Source organism: Cheilinus undulatus, linkage group 3 (genome assembly GCF_018320785.1).
Source record: "Cheilinus undulatus linkage group 3, ASM1832078v1, whole genome shotgun sequence".
In the NCBI taxonomy this organism is placed as follows: Eukaryota; Metazoa; Chordata; class Actinopteri; order Labriformes; family Labridae; genus Cheilinus; species Cheilinus undulatus.
This window is the reverse complement of record NC_054867.1, coordinates 47,218,396-47,235,797: the sequence shown is the minus strand read 5'-3', so window position 1 is coordinate 47,235,797 and position 17,402 is coordinate 47,218,396. Positions and strand designations below refer to the sequence as shown.

Sequence of the window (17,402 nt, the reverse complement as noted above, 5' to 3'; positions counted from 1 at the left end):
CCATCAAAATTCAGTCATGAATCTCAAAAATAATGTTTGACAGCCCCAAATGAAGTTATGACTCAGATCAGATTTGATCAGATTGTCACATTTTTGCTCCTCTCTAAGGCATTCAGCAGTGACGGAATAAGACAGCAGGTGGAATAAGCAGGCACTGTTCAACAAATCTCTGAAGTTTTAATTTCACTGAAGTAACGAAGATTGAAAACCAAAGTCAAGTACAAGCTTTTGACATGTTCAAAGTTTAAAGTTTAAAGGAACTGTTTTGAGGGAAAAGCTTCTTCACTTTCCAGAAAATAGTTAGATGAGAGGTTGAAAACCACTTTTAGATCTGGTATGAATGCAGGCCCTCATGGGGATTAAACCCATTAGAAAATAAGGGAACACATAAACATTGTCCTTAATGCATTGTGCAAATACATTTGCATTACCAACTTGCTTTTGCTGTATATTTTCAGTTTTGTTTTTTATCTTTATTTTTTTGATTGGGACACATATATAGATTATAAAGTAATTATTATGCATGCAGGTTTTCAGCCATGGCTGATTTCCAAATCCTGTATGAGGCCACCCATAAGGGGGGATAAAAGAGAAAGCTTCCTGGGGCCAAGCCAAATGGGATGGTCCATAGAGGGCTGTATGCTGTAGTACAATATAGCCTTTTTTAAAATGTAAACTCGTTTCTTATCATTGATGTAGAAAATGTGGATGAACTGAACTGAATGACTAGGAAAGTATTGACAGACTTCAAAGCTAAGCCACTATGTGCACAAATGTCCAGATGCCAGACAATAAAGCAGAAAAAAGAAGACAACTCTAATTGAAAATAATAACGTGATTGTAAAAAGGAGCAAAAGTACGGGGAAAATGGCAGAACTGGGCAAAAAATGGGTCAAAAGTGGCATAAGGTGGTAAAAATAGGCAGAAGCAGAAATTTTGGGCAAAAAGCTGCAAAAATGATTTGAAAGTGCCAGATTGAAGTTGCCAAAAATAAGCAAAGTGGCAAAACTGCTGCAAAAATGTGCCAAAAAATATGTCAAGTTGGAGTTAAAGTACCAAGCGAAATATCAAAAATGGGCATAGCATAGTATAAATGGGTTAAAATAGCATAAAAATGGCCAAAAAGCATGAAGATAGCACAGAAAGGGGTTTAAAGTGTTAAAATGTGGTAAAAATAAATACATGGAAAGCAGAAAAAATTGGTTAAAAGTGGCTAAAAATAGTAACAAAAAATGCTGAAAGCTGCAAATGGGATAAAAATTGCCAAAATGACATGGCCAAAAATGAGCAATGGGGCCAACAGCTGTAAAAAATGGACATAAAATGGCCCAGATTGAATAAAAGTGTCAGAAGAAACAGCAAAAATGGGCTTAAGGTGGCAGAACAGTGGCAAATATCGACATAGACAGGAAAAAAAAATAAAATAAAATAAAACACACTGCAAAAATGGTATCAAAGAGGTATCAAAAATGGGTGGAAAATGTGTTGAAAAGGGGTTAAAAAATAGCCTGATTCAGTAATTCCAATATCAGAATTCAGTAATAGTTTGATTCATTTTTGGGATCCCAAATGAGGAAACTGTTTGACAGGATGCACACACCAATAATACTAATCCAACATACATGCACTGATATCATCAAGAAATCATAACTTGGGGTCCCATTCTCTGGGTTCTGTGGTAAAGATGGATTTTCATACTAAGCTCTGAACACAACCATGGCTGGTACAACCCAATGCTGGTATGTATCCTCTCATCTAACTCTTGCAAAGAAAGCCAGTGAGCATTTTTCCCAAAATATCAGAAATATTCCTTTAAGCAGTTTTTTAGCTGCTTGTTAGCTTATTAAAATCCAATCTCAGAACACAGAGGTCCTGAAGGAGGCCTCTTTACATGCACATGTGAGGATCGTAGAGTCCATTCGCAGTGTCATGTTAGGAGACAGCAGAGGGATGGCAGCATTCGAGTGCTTACCCTCACTCTGACACCGGGAGCCTGACACAGAGGAATCCAGTAATACCTTAGGGAATGGCGGCGAGTCTCTGACAGAGCTGCTGTCCTCTGTGTGAGAGCACACCAGCTCTCTGAAACACTCTCTGAAGCGCGTGGAGAGCAGGCTGTAGATGATGGGGTTGACCGCTGAGCTGAGGTAGAAGAAGACGCCGGACAGGATGTGGACGTACTGATAAATGTTGTGCATCAAATCGGTCCACTGGCTGATTGAACTCCACAGGAGACGCTCGATGTGGAAAGGCGCCCAGCAGATTCCAAACACGGCCACCACAATCGCTGGAAGATCAAAGAGAGAGAGAAAATTATTTATTTTCTTTTGTTCATGCTCTTGACCTGTATCCTGGTTTCTTTATTTTTTTATGCCCTGAGATAAACTAACAATCAGTGAAAGGACAGGGACCCTATACACTTGTTATAGTTGTGGTTTACTTTGATTCAGTACCTTGCTCTGAAACACAAAGGATGTAAAAACAACATTGAAAAAAATGTAGAAAAATATTAGCAATAGTAAATAAAGCTATTTTGACAATCCAAATGAATAAACAAAAATGGTTTATATACAAAAAAATGTTAGACTACAAAGGGATCTTGAATCTCAGCATTGGAAATTTCTGGTTTCTGTTTCCACATTTGTTTTCCAAGCTGTATTGTCCAATTACATATCAGCAGGCTTTGTATGCAGTGGAAACCGTCTGTGTGGACAGTGAGAAAACAGCCGGTAATGACATGCCAGCTCCCATCAGTGTTAATCCAACAGAGATTTATTCATCTCTACAAACGGATATCTGGATAAGAGCGCAGCTGAAAACCAATTTTAAATCAAACATTTCAACCCGAGCCACAAATCTGCCTGCTGCTGCGTTGTTACAGCAGCGGTTAGAATTCCTGATTACCTGAAACGCATCAGAAATGTTTGATCTGACTCCCAATCAACAAACTTTTACAGGCTGTTGTCTTTACTTCTTGAGGACAGAGTTTTTGCTTCCTGAAAACATAATTTCTGTTAACTGCAAGTAAATCGCGAGGAAAATCTTTTTCTTTTTCTTCAATGGAACTGAAATGGGATTCAACAGATAAACAGGCATCACTCAGTCTCTTAAGGACTAAGGAATAACAGAGTTCATGTTGAAGATGTAAATGGACAACAATGACTGGATACACCAGATAGACTGCATTATCTCAGACACATTTTATGAAGATTTTTAAAGTTGAATAATAACTTACAGCTACTAAGTGCACAGCAGAGTGGAGCAGATGTTGATATAATCGCCTCTTTTTAAGTAATAGGGATGTAAAAGTAAGCTAAACATACAATCATAGTAAATGGTCACGTTATTAGCTCAAAATAAAGAATCAACAAGTCATACCTTTGTAAAGAAGCAGGAAAGGTCATGTTGGCTTAAAACATCTTTTTGTTGCTAAACAAATCCTTTCTTCTGTGCTGACCTCATTGTGTCTTTATGTCAGTCCATCTTTTGGATTCACTAAAGAACTTGTATTTCTTACTTGATTTTCAAAAAAACTTGAATCTATCAAACCCCGGAAATATCAAATACTCTCAGCTTGTTTTTGTTTTTAGAACCTAGCTGATTTTTCCCCTGCTTAGCTGTAAGAATTATTCAACTAAAACAAATCTATATTCAACTCCCTCAACTTTGAAGCCTCAAGGGTTCAAAACCATTGAGACTGAGTTTCAATCAATGAAGCTTAGTGTGAGTTTATTCAGGACTCTGAAGTCATACAGACAGCTGCAATCAGCTGCCTGCCAGCTGAGTGAATTGTCCCCTACCACTCTCAACCAATCAACCACGGCTATTTCTGTTATGTCCCCAGGATAGACAACTTCTTCTGATTTTAATCGTCATATGACATTTACCCGTTGTTTTTTTAGTTAGATTGCCTCTCCTAACCCAACCATCTCTGGCCTGAGTAGCTGATGTGTTTCACCTGTATATATAATGAACTTTATTAGGTACACCTTGCTAGTACCGGGTCAGACCCCCTTCAGAACTGCCTTAATTATTCATGGCATAGTTTCAACAAGGTGTTGGAAACATTCTTTAGAGATTTTGGTCCATGTTGACACGGTAGCATCACACAGTTGCTGCAGGTTCAAAGTCACTTAAATCCTCTTTCTTCCCCATTCTGATGCTCAGTTTGAACTTCAGCAATTTGTTTTGACAACGCCAACATGCCTAAATGCACTGAGTTGCTGCCATTTGTGTTAACAAGGAATTGAACAGATGTACCTAATAAAGTGACGGGTGAGTGTATCTCCTTCCCTGCTGTGCTGGTTCATTTGTACCTCAGCATCATATTCCTGTATTTTCTATTATCATTCTCCTTCAAGTATTTAGTACTTTTATCTGTTTATTGACCCTACCTCTAGCTTCTCATTTTGGATACCTTTGTTTGTTTGTTGCTTCCTGTGTCCTGAACTTTGTTCCTCATTAAACAGACTCAAAATTCTCCCTGCTGTTTTTTTTTGTGTGTCCTGCTTTTTTATACTCAATTACTGATTTAAAGAGTAAGTTTCTCTGCAAAGGCAAACATTTAAATACGACTTTCCTCCCACTAATTGGTGCCACACCAGTCCTGAGCACACTGCACTAGTGCTTGCAAAGCTTCACCTTGACCAACCCAGCCTCCTCTTGTCTAGCCTGAAGTTTTGCTTGCATGCTTATTTTCACTTATATGCTGCAGGAGTGGATTGCTTTGCTCTTGAATTAAATGTCTTTCTACTTGAAATGCATTGTCATAAACGTGTCTATCTATAGGGTTTGTGCTCCATAGATGGCAGAGGATGCTGACTGGCTAACCCTGGAAGCATCTTTTGAGAAGAGATTTATTGTGAAGAAGAACTAGATTGATTTGGCAATCTATTACAACAATGTTCCTAACAGAATGTAGAGCATTTAATAATCTTGTTTGCATTGCTTGACAAATTCCTGACATGTAGAAATGTTCCAATTCCCTGAAAAGATTAAGCAAACAACAAATCAATAAAATACGCTCTAATAAAGGCGTTCATTCTTAACCATCTTCACTTTGTGCTCTCAGAGTCTCTGGCTGTTTGGCTGTTTCCAATTATGCACATATGGCATCAAACTGAATGAATTTTCTTTGCTGAAAGCTTGATGGCACTCCACACACTGAAAAGAGATATTTATAAATGTGAGAGTGGACTATATCTGAGACGCTGCTTCTCTTTCGTTCAGATTACAGCGTTCGTGAGCATTCTCCATTCAAGGCTTTTGCAAACGTTTGCCCTTTTAAGTCTGTTTACAGTCAGTAAAAGCGCCTTATCTCACACTGTAAGACAGTCACGCTGATGTTCTCCATCATCTTGTCCCAGTGCCACGCCATTGTTCTGCAGGTCCATTATCCTAATCCCAACAGACTGAAAACATGCCAGCGGACTAAGAGCCCGATTATTCAGCCGCCTGTTAACTGTAAAACAGAAGCACATTTTTCCACACCCCAATAGTCTGAATAAATGAATGAAATAAAGGAAGCACCACTGCTCCCATGATACACCCTTACTGCTGTTTAGAGATTGCTCGTCTTAAATGTGGTGGAGAATTGACATCACTTAGCAGAAATCCCAGAAGATGCAGCAAACTTTCTCTGTTTGTAATGCACAGACATGCTATGTACTTCCTATATACTTAAGGGAAATCACTGTGCAGACTGCTCTCACTAGCTGTTCATACTTTGAAAGGTTTTGCACTGTAACTTATATATATCCCATATAATCCTCTTGTCCCTCTGCATCTCATTAAACTACACAAAGTGTCCTTCAGCATAAAATAAACAGCTCTAAATCATCCTGTCTTCAAATGATGTTTCTCTTTTTATTCTACTTTCACGACTCTCACAGAAGAACAAGTTCAATTTTGTTTGTTTTTCCATTGTGAAACTGTCGGTTTGGTTCAGTTTTAGTACAAGCGTTACATTTTCATGTTTGAGTTGAATTTCTGATGCTGCAGATTAATCTAAATCTTCTCAACACTGAGTTTTGGTTTCACAAAGTAACTGTACTTCAGCCTTTGCTGAAACGCCTGTGTTGCTAAAACTACACATTCCCTGGGGCGGCCTTCCCCAGTGGACTTAATCAGTCATTCAAGGTCTGCATGATTTCTAAAAAACTAAGTGTTTTATCTTTTGTCCATGCAACAACTATTTCTATGTATAACAAAACAGAAAATTTTGCCAGAAAACTGAAATGTGTTCTTATGTGCTTGTATCTTTACTGTTTGAAACATTAAGTCTAATTTACTACAAATTAGAATATCCTAGTTTTAAATCTACAATAATTAGATTCTACAACAGACATCTCTCAATCAAAACAATCCATCCATCCAACCATTTTTCTTCTGCTTATCCAGGGCCGGGTCGTTATGGGAGCAGGTTAAGCAAGTCCATCCGACATCTCTCTCCCTGCAACGTTTTCCAGCTCTTCCTGGGGGATTCTGAGGCGCTCCCGGTCCATATGAGATTTATAATCCCCCCAGAGAGTCCTGGGTCTATCCCGGGGTCTCCTCGGGGTCATCCTTTTTTTCTGCCACCTCAACTGGCTCCTGTTGAGGTGAAGGAGCATCGGCTCCACTTTGAGATACCTCCATATGTCCAAGCTCCTCACACACACATCTCTAAGGGTGAGGCCTCCTCTTGAACCCACGATCTCAAACTTACCTCCATACACTTAGCAACCATAGGTGAGGGTTGGAACAAAGATCGATTGGGAAATTAAGAGTTTGCCTTCCAGCTCAGCTTCCTCTTCACAACAACAGTACAGTACAACATCACACCAATCTGCCTGTTGATCGCGTGGTTGATTCAACCCTCACATGTGATCAAGATCCTGAGATACTTGAACTCCTTCACTTAGGCCAAAGACAACCTCCCAACCTACTAAAAGCTACTAAAGCTAAATTAAGGGTTGCCTGGAATCATGGGAGTGAGTCTGTATGAAAAGGTTGTTATGTAAAGATGAAGAGGAGAGTCTTGGCGACAGAATGGGCTGCCGGTCGTGAAAAATAATCGTGGTCCATCACAAGTAAGAAGAACAAAATATGAATGCAATACATACCTTGCCTTCACCTGGAAGTCCTCTCCCAAAATTTACCGTGCTTTGCTAGTTGTACCAAAAAGGTGTACATGTTTCTATTCAGCCTTGCTGAGCCCCCTCTGTCATCCCTTCAGGCCCCTCCTAGGGCCCCCTTTTTGAATCACTAATTTAAGATAGATAGGACTTTATCTCAAGAATATCTCGACCCAGGCCAGTTGAATATTACAGCAGTATTAAACAATGTAGCATTTTAAAATCACAATTGCAATGTGTATGATTGTCACCGACACATGGCGTGCTATGTCAGACATGTGACCTGAAGCATGTCATGCTGCAAATAGTGTTGACTGATCAAACTGCAACTCTGAGTTTTCTCATTTCCATGACTAATGTTCATTAAAGTGTGTCTGATATCACCCCTAATTGTCAGGGAAATTCCTGCTGTGCTCACTTCTCATAAAACCTGCCAGCAGGCTACAGTCACTTCTGCCATTACAAATCCACCAGCATGATGCCGAAGGCAGCACTAATAAAGGTTTCAATTTATGTTTTGCTATCTGCAGGATGTCGCTGTTGTGCTTGTTATCGCTGTGGCCACATACAGAGACTGTTAACACAGCTGAATGCTAACCTTTAGCGGCTGCACAGGTGGAGAGCACATGGTTAAGTGTGGTGTCCAACACAATGAGCTTTGGTTCCATTTAAAGTTACTCTCACATGCCTGGTCAGGCAGACTACTGAAGTAGTTTTGAGGTATAATAGATGTATATCAAGCATGAAGAACAGTAATAATGGGATTATTGACAGAGCTACTGTCAGTTCAGACACAGAAGCAGGTTTCCTTTGTGTTTCAGGTATTTAAAAAATTAGATATCCTACATTGGAATAAGGACAAATATATTGCACGTGAAAGGCACATAAAAATGACCATGATAGCGTCCAATATAAAGAGGGGATATTGCCCTTGTAATATAATATTGCTCATAGTATGAAGTAATCATTGCACAAAGATAAGGATCATCACACTTGGGTCAGAAGTGAGCTTGTTACTGTCTGACAGAGTGACATTTTTCCTGATAAACTCATTTGAAACCCCATTTGAAGGGCAGTCCTTGTCTTGAACCCATAAATCAGAGCTGCTCTAGACCTCTGACGGAGTTGTAAATGGAGTAGAGGATGAGATTACATGAAACGCACTGGGCTGAACGAAGCCATGGTATTAACAGTTCCAAATGATTCAGGCTGACATGAGTTGAAAAGGTCTTTCAACTTACTCCAATGATACCCAACGTAGGAGTTACCAGAGTTATGATTAAGGTCAAGTTAAAACTTGCTCACAGCTCTGAATTGGACCAAACTCCAGGTCAGAGTCAGTTTTTAGAAAATGAATGCACATTGTGTACACATGCACATGTTGTAGTTTCAATTTTAAATGCTTTAACTTTAAAGAAACTTTTTAGGTTTTTCAGTCAATGTAGCATACTAAAATTGCAGTCCTGTATGGTAAAGAGTGGGCAGGGCTTGAAAATATTTTTTTATCTAGCAAAGGGAGTCTTTATGGTTAAAGTTTTGGAACCACTGATTTACTCTAGAACAAACTCATCTCCAGCAACATCAGCCTTAGAGTAACTATTGTAGTGGAAAGTTTGTTGGATGATGGTCTGCTTATTCAGCTTGACCTTCAGCAATATTCCCAACTTGGCTTTCTAATTCATTGCAAACAGAAAAGCAAAAGATGGCTGTGAAGGCTTGACTTAGTAGGAATGGATTGCAGCAGTTAATGACTCCAAAAATCCCTTATCATCTGCTCCTATTTACTCTGTCTCATGGTCTATTTCATAAAGCATTTAGCTCTAATGATCATAAACAGACCTATAAATGTTGTGCCCTGGGTAGTTTGTTGTTGTTTTGCATCTAAAGGTGAAGAGGAGGTGAATGGCCCTTCACTCTGCAAAGATGCTCTCTCATACTGACGGAGCTCAGCTTTGTAAACATAGAAATGATGAGCTAAATAAAGGAACCACTGGAGTTTATTTTGATGCCTGAACAGAAACACAATTGAACAAAGACAATTTAGAAGGGTTGGGGCTTTTATCCTCACCATATGCAATGTCTCCAAACATGTGGATGAAGTATTGAGCCACTGACAGCCCAAGGCTGATGAAACCCCTGGTTATATAAGAGAAATGACAAGGAAAGTTTCAGACTTATTAACTGATCAGTTTTTATGTCAGTTGCTTTGATTATCACTGCAGAGTTCAGTGCATAGACTGTAGAAGGCATTGGACAAGGCCTGTGTGATGTCAGGCATCTGCTGACAACAGGTGGAGTCAAACTGCTTTTGAAGCCAGTCCATGGAGACCTCCATATTGAAATGGCGGTCTCAACTGAATTTTGGATCAACCTAACAGTAGACAAGAGCCCACCCACTGAGCTCGACTTCCTGTTAGCTAGCTAGCTAGCATTCTGGTGGACAGATAAGTAGCTTCTGCCTGTCAGGCTATCTGTCAATCAAATGAGATGTGCCAATCAGTGTGCAGTGAGGTTTTTTACAAAATATAAGGAAGACATGAAGGCATTAGCTAATGAGACATGTTTGTTTTTTTTTAACCAGTCTGTAAACCAGTTTATTTTTAGTGTAAATAAACTGCTTTTTAACATGTGTGTTGGACAGGACTTCCAGTGTTCCTGCAGCCAGCCTCAAGTGGACACTCGCCGTATTGCAATGTTTTTTTGCAACTCCACATTGGCTTCATTTTTCAGGACCGTAGGTTGCCGCTTGGTTCAGTGTGGCATTCCTTGTACTGAGCCAGTGCACTTACCACCAACTCTCAACCAACAGTTAGCACTCCACTCCTAATGCTTGTGGCTTTAAGTGCTGTTATTACTTGCATAGACAGAAGTGGCATAGGTGATGTCTGCTCTCCAGGTGGATTACGTGAATGTAGGCTTTTGCATGTGCTCTTGAATTAAGATAGGCACTCAGGTGGTGTAGTGGTTAGGTTGCCCCCTGGTGGCCCGTGTATAAGATCGTCCTGTGGCCCCTTTCCTGCATTCCTATCCTTCACGCTCTCATTCCTGCTTCAGATTCTATTCACTGTCCTCCTCTGCAAATAATAGCATAAAAGGGAGGGAGGTGGACTGAAATTGCAACCACAATGGACTTAGTATGTAGTGAACGGCTAACCACAGTCTTCACTCTAAAGTCACATTTGATCAAAGGCTGGGCAGTTAATTGCAAATGAGATTAAATCGCAATAAGGCATGCTGCAATTTACAAATCACAGACATTGCAATGTTGCTTTAACTTGAAATATGTCAAAATACTACTTTAATACATTCATTTTTTAAAGCAGCAGAGATTTTATGCACATTTTGCAAACATCCAAATGTCATTTTTTATAAAATGGTTTACAAAAATTCTCCATTGTGGTTTTATGTACATTTTTTCTTAATGAAAACAGGGGACACAAAAAGCATAATCCCCAATATGATTAAGGAATTGATATCAAATTTGCAACATGAGCAAAAATAATTGCAATTAGATCAATGTTTTTAATCATTCTGCCCTAGTTTATTCTACTGAATATTAATGGACCTTAGTATTAGTTCATGTACTGTAAGTCATACCCCTAACTGGGATTGGCTGATAAGTAGCTGAGACCAATTATTGCTTCCCAGCTCCCACAGCCAATCACAGCTATTCCTCTCAACACAGCGGCCCATTTAAATATGGCTACTGCTCAATAATCGCTGCTTGCATCAATGCTGATGCATCACACTGCTGCTGGCAAAGCTTCCCCTCCTCCACCCCATCCTCCTCCCTTATAGAATAAAGCTTGGTGCTCCCTCCTATTTAGATTCTGTGACTATGAATTAATTCCTTTGAACAATTTCATTGTTTTAAATGCAGATTGTCATAATTATTCTATCCATATGGGGTTTCTAGCTATGCACTCCCTAGAAAGTCAAAACATGCTGTTTGACTAAGTGTAGGTTATACTATAGAATGATTTATTACTTGAATTTATTTAAAAATACACACGATAACGTTCCTAGTAATAATCGCATATCAAATCGCAATAGAAAAAATTTGCAATTAGATTATTTTTGCAAATTGTTTAGCCCTAGTTTGATTGTGCAAGATTAGGTGTTTTGAGAGACAGGACAAGACTGAGACTCTGGTATTCAGTGAATATAATCTGTTAATGTGTGGTGTGCTGTTAATTATCTTGTTCTGCAAAAAACACAATACGAACTGCTAAATTCAGTGATTATTTATCAGCATGTGTGGGGTCTCTCACATTGAAAAAGATTTTATGTGTGGCAGGTTTAAAATGAGTTTGGAAACATGGGCCAGTATTCAATATCATGCACCCCTAATGCTAACAAGCAAGAACTTAAAATAAGGTCTGACAAAAGTTTTAAACTCTTGAAGTTATTCGTTCTTTTGTCAAGGTTTTTCCTAATGATGCAAGCACAGACGTAGAAGCTGTCAACACTTCTGGTTTGGTTGTTGCAAAGTTTTTGTCTCTGGACTACTTGACAACTTTCTGAAGAAAACGCCAGTCATGTTTTAACCTTGACAATAAAAAATCACTGTTATGTGGAATTCAGTCTTTTCATTAAGAAAACTGTTGTTAAAGTAAGATCATTTTTTAACATGACTCACACTGGCTCTGAAAACCTCCTGCCATTCAGCTTCATGGGGTGAAAGAAGGCTTTGATAGATATATTCGTCAAAATGAAACTCCTCGTGCAGACTCCTCTGACAGCAGACAAAAGAGCAAATCAATTGTCTGAAATCTGTGCAAACACTGCACACGACATCCCATCTCGCCCCGAAGCTTAGAGGATGTGATACAATGAGGTTCCCCTCTGAATACAAATGAAGAGTACAAAGAAGACCAGCTCCTGTCATTATTTGCTCTGTGTTTTCCTCATGTCTCATGTTTGCAGGCATGTCTCTGCATTGATATCACAGATTTGAGGGGATCTGCTTTCAAATCAAAACAGCTTTCAAGGTAAAGCTTGATTTTCTGGAGATAGACAATTAAAGAAAGTGAGAGAAGACTCACAGAGCATTTTGTTGACCTGCCGTCTTCGCCCGATCACGCTGCTCTTCTTACGGGTGAAGCTGCCACAGCTCTTTCCAAGGTTCCCGCCTGGTTGCCGCCTTTCTCTGCTCAAGTGTAGACCCATGACAAGGTACAGGATGCTAATCACCATCATTGGGGCAAAAAAGAAGCACACAGTGGTGATCTGCATGACCATGTTATAGATCCAAAGAGGCTTCAGGATGGTGCAAATGGCTGACTCCTCCATATTTTCAGGTAGGTAGAAGACACCGTGCAATGAGGTGTTTGGGATGGCACAGATCATTGACACAAGCCACACAATAGTGATGACCCGCTTGGCATGCTGGTTAGTGGACAGGTAGCGAGTTTTGAGCGGGTGCACCACAGCGATGTACCTCTCCACGCTCAGAGCGGTGACGTTGAGTATCGAGGCGAAGCACACCGTCTCAAAGAGGAAAGTCTTGAAGTAACAGCCGCCCTCACCAAACGGGAACGGGTAGTTCTGCCACAGGTCGTAGATTTCCAGGGGCATCCCGAATAAAAGCACCAAGAGGTCCGACATAGCCAGGCTCAACAGGTAGAAGTTTGTGGGGTTTCGCATCTTTTTGTGTTTTGCAATCACTGCACATGTTAGCAGATTTCCAAACAAGCCAACGAGAAAGATGAAGAGGTAAACGATGGTCACAGGGAGGAAGAAGGGAGATCGTTTTGGACCCAGAATTTCAAAGAGGTTCAGTTCAGAGAGTGGGTCGTTGGTGTTATTCCAAGTGGCGTTAAGTGGTGCGCTGGTGTTGTGGGAGAGATTGGAGAGGTTTAAAATAGGGCCCTGCAGAAAGAGCTCCATTTCAGATCAAAAACAGAAGGAGTCAAAGGAGACGTAAACAAACCCTCTTCAGATATCCTGGTTTGGTCAACACTGAAGGTCAGCTGTGGAAAAAAAAGACAGATAAATATAAAAATATGGTCTGAAAGGGACTTGGATTTATTAAAGGTTCTGTGATGATTCATATCAAACTCCATCAGGGGTCAAATGTCAGTTCAGCTTTTCATTTTCATATTTGCAATTCATCTTTCTCAGCCAAAACTCTGAGATGAACACATTCCCAAGATATGAGACCTCATCACATTTTCATGAAAGGATTTAGAGGACTCTACCACTGGCACCACATCAAACAGAAAGTTATCTACATTTGAAGCAGGGTGATATTTGATCACGAATTACAAGGGCTGAAACTTAAGGTTTTACTAATAAAGTTCTAGCTCCACCAGTTAGAAGTCAGAGAAATTGATCCATTTATTTAGCAAAGACAAAGGTGGCATGGTGAGTGCTTGAATGGGATTTGTGTAGGTTCAATGGTGTTTTGTGCCCAACTTCACACGGAAGACAGTGGCTGCCTGGAAGGCACAGCCCGCCCTCCAACCACTTTTCAGTCAAGTGAAGTCATGAGTTTGAGCTCTTGCCCAATCACAAGTCACCATCAAATCAAGTGAGCGAGCTTGCCGCTGCCTGCCAGGTAGCCCCTTGGCCTCTTTCCCTTATCCACAACCAACGGGATGCCTTAACCCTACACGCCCTGCAGCATATCTACTGCATGGATATTTCACATTTATCTGGGAAAGCTCCCATAGAAAGCGTAAGGGAAGGGCAGAGTTTTAAAAAAAAAAAAATTAGGGTTTACACATGTACTTCTCCTGAGCTAAAAGGCTACCGCTGCCATAGCTGTGAATGACAGAGCTTCTCTGTGAATAAAAATCGAGAGACATGCAAAAACATCTTTGCTGAGACAAGGTTTAGGTGTGGCTTAGTGCTTGTTTAAATAAAAATGTGGTCCAGTTCTAATTAAACTGCTGCTTTCCTACAGCTGCATCCAGGCTAATTGCTTCTGCAGCAACAGCTATCAGATATACCGGCACACTAACCTTGCAAAGCAGATGGATTCCCCCATTTCCTTGTTTCTCACTGGTGAATCCATCTTGCAAAGCTCCCATCTGAACAGCTTGGGCCCAGTTAAAAAGTTACAGGACCACTCAGCATTGAGGGGCAGTACTTTTCGGGCATGGCGGAGTTGTGATGTAACCAAATAGCGACAAGAGGTGGGTGCAATTATGGTGGAAGACATTAGCGTGGATGCTGCTATAGTGCCAGTTTTATCAGAATTTGACAACATTTCTTTGTTAAAAGAAAAGCAAAGAACAGAATTGAGTTGTTTTCTGTCGTGTACTGACATGTCTACATGCCATGGTTTGCATTATGCACTTCTCTATAGAGTTTACTCGTCGGTAGTGGCGCACCTCAGTTTGGGGCTACGACGTCACATGATTTGCTGCCCTGATTGGCCCATAAAGATGTGACGGACAAATTTTTCCACTCACCCTCTGAGTTTGTTTTCAAAGGCTTTGCTCTTTCACAGACACCATCTATGGAAGGTTTACCAGATGGTGTCGTGTCAGGTTACTGGCAGACCCAACCCAAACACAAACGCATGCTGAGGCAGACCAGGAGAAGAGCAAAATTGTCTTTTCCATCATGAAAGCTTTCAGTGTGGCTCTTTGCTCGTTTTAATAAAGATGTGTTGTCAAGTCCTGAAATTGCTGTCAAGTTTAGCTCATCATTCCTCTAGTAGCCATTGTGTACAACAACTAAGCAAAACTACCCATCAACCCACAACTAACATAAAGCTTTTAGTGTTGTTTTTTTTTTCATGCAGAAACGTGGTCCAGTTCTGGTAAAAATGTCACAATGTTAAAGCTACATCCAAGCACTAATGCTAGTGTAACTAAACCCTGCCCATAGCTACTGCCTCTTCCTCCTTAAATGACTCTGATTGGTCTGTTACGTGTTCAGCTTGGCACAGACGTTGCAGATTGGAGCTTTTCATGATGAATTTGGCATCTGGCAAATCTATCTGCTTTGTGAGGCTAAGGCTGCCTGGCAGGTAGCTAGTATAAGCTGCCTGGAACACATTAGCATGTCCCTACCATGTCTTCTGATGCCTTGAAGTCAGCTAGGCTCTATATAATAAGTTATAAGCACCCTAGAAGGCATCTAGCTGCCTTCCAAATAAATAAGCTTATCTTAATTTGCAAAGGAGATTAAACTGAGTTGATTTTGTTTGTTTGCTTGTTTCTTTTAATTTATGAAATTATTCAGAGTTGACTTAGGGTAGCTAATATTAACAAACTCACGCCAAATTTAGAAGCTTGCAAGCTTGCTGGTTGGTGACTTTTGATTGGATGAGGCGTTGAGCTCATAAATGATTGGAAGGCAATTGGACAGAGAGGTGAGCCCACCAGGCTGCCACTGCCTTCCATGCAAAGTTGAGTGAACAAACCACTATCCAGCTTTGTGTGTTTGACTGTGTTCATGTAACCTGCTGACAAGGAGGGTGAAGAGAGGTATAGCTCGTCATGTTGGGGTTGTAAGTATAATCTGGCATATGCAAACTTACATACATGACTCTGTACCCTCAGAAATTTTCCCTGTGCAACAACACTGGTATCATACCACCTTGTAAAAGATTGTTTTGTTCCATTTGGGAAATTAGAAAAAAAGGTATACCGTTATTTTCCCCTCTACATTTATAGGATACATAATGCTGCAGCACTTCCAGCAATATGTTTAGATTGCATAGAGAAAGTTTTGTACGTGCACATATTAGAATAATTTTCACAAACAAGCAGAGGAAGCATGAATGAAAGGAGAATGTTTTGAGCATCCATGCATGAAACGAGAAGGCAGATGTAAGAGCAAAATATATTTTGAGCACTTAGAAAATCAAAGCACAAAGAGGCCCCTTGGAGGTTGGCGAGATTGTGCCAGAGTTACCTACTTCAGCTTTGAGCGCTTAGGTAGATTTTAATGGAGCATTTGAAGGAAATATGAGCACAAAATCAATAAGTAAAGCTTTCTCAAAACTTGAGAATGTCCTCTTGTGTTTTCAAAAATAATGACCCTGTAACTTAGCCTTTGTTATAGAGATAGAAACGTGGATAGAGATAATATGGAAGGACATACTAGAGGAGCCACAGGTTGGTCTTGAACCTTGGCCACGGTACATGGGGTGCAACTTCTGTTACTTCACCTGAGCCCTCCAGCTGTGTACCACTGAGTCTGGTAAGCACCAATAGGAATTACTGAAGCCTGATATTTCCATTTTTGGAGCATTTACGTGTTCAGATGCAGAGTGAGAGAGTGAGCAGAACTACAAGCTGGAAAATCACATTATTTTCATCCTCCAAAGGGCAAGATTTTTCTCTGGTAAATTTGATAAGTCCCTTTGGTTCTGCAATGCCAGTCACTCACTGAGGCACAAAACTACCTGCTGTCACTGAGGATTGTATTCATAAAATGTCATTAAGAATATTACATCTCATTCAAGACACTTAACAAGCAGCTAGAAGAAGGTATGCCTGCATTCCTCCTCAATACTACAGAAAAAGTCATTAAATCAGTTATATTATCACCTAAAAAATATCTCTGTGATTTTAGCAACTCTTTTATGGTACTGAGCAAGCATACCTTCTTTTATAGCTGTTTTTAAATTACCCTGCACTGATTTGATGTGTTGATAGCCATCCTTTTTTCTGAGATAACTAGTGCATTTTGCTTGCTGCATCGACTCAATTCATCTTAAACAACCAGTTCATTACCTTTTTGTGCTTTTATATCTAAAATTAGATTTGTATCCAGACTATTTAATGTGCTAAGGTTTAAATTTTTGCAGTATCCAGTTCCTGTTTTTATCCTTAGCTCAGATTTATTGTGTTACTATAAAACCTTTTGTAAAAACTTCACAACTGCCTCTTCCCCCCATGACTTTCCCCACTCTCTTGCCTCAGTGTCCTTCACTGTCCAGTCAAATTAAGGCTAAAACCCCAAAATCAGAATTTCAGGGCAGCTTTTAGCTGCTTTGTGTCACAGACAGAGCAAACTGTGAGCACTAATCCTCAGGGAGATGTTCTGGGCTGGATTGCTGAACAGAATCTATTTCAGCTATAGTGGATGAATGTGTACTCAGCAGGGGGAGACTCTAGACCAGTGATACTCAACGCAGGGCTCTTGAGCCACACATGGCTCTTTTGTGATGATTTGTGGCTCTTTTATGTCTTAGTTTTAAGTATTATCTCTACAGAAAACTTAAAAGAAGGGAAAATTTGATCTCAGAAATTATCCATTTAAGTCACATTAATCAGTTAGTTTCACACACTTAAACAGCAGATTTTAATATTCTGTCAACCTTTA

At 40.1% G+C, this 17,402-nt stretch overlaps 1 protein-coding gene across 1 annotated transcript; it reads right to left on the bottom strand.

Moving 5' to 3' along the window:
* Positions 1-1,856: 1,856 nt before the first annotated feature.
* On the bottom strand, positions 1,857-13,072 carry nmur3 (neuromedin U receptor 3). Its single transcript, XM_041783784.1, has 2 exons — positions 12,161-13,072; positions 1,857-2,287 (listed from the first exon to the last, which is right to left on the bottom strand). Exons 1-2 carry the CDS (start codon positions 13,002-13,004, stop codon positions 1,857-1,859), a joined length of 1,275 nt encoding a protein of 424 aa, XP_041639718.1. The 5' UTR covers positions 13,005-13,072.
* Positions 13,073-17,402: the final 4,330 nt, after the last annotated feature.

What these genes read in the sequence shown, in the direction of transcription:
- nmur3 (XM_041783784.1), bottom strand. Translation starts at nt 13,004, where the DNA reads ATGGAGCTCTTTCTGCAGGGCCCTATTTTAAACCTCTCCAATCTCTCC. An exon ending in GCAGGTCAACAAAATGCTCT is followed by an intron (nt 2,288 to 12,160) that starts GTGAGTCTTCTC and finishes TTGATCTTCCAG; the next exon opens with CGATTGTGGTGGCCGTGTTT.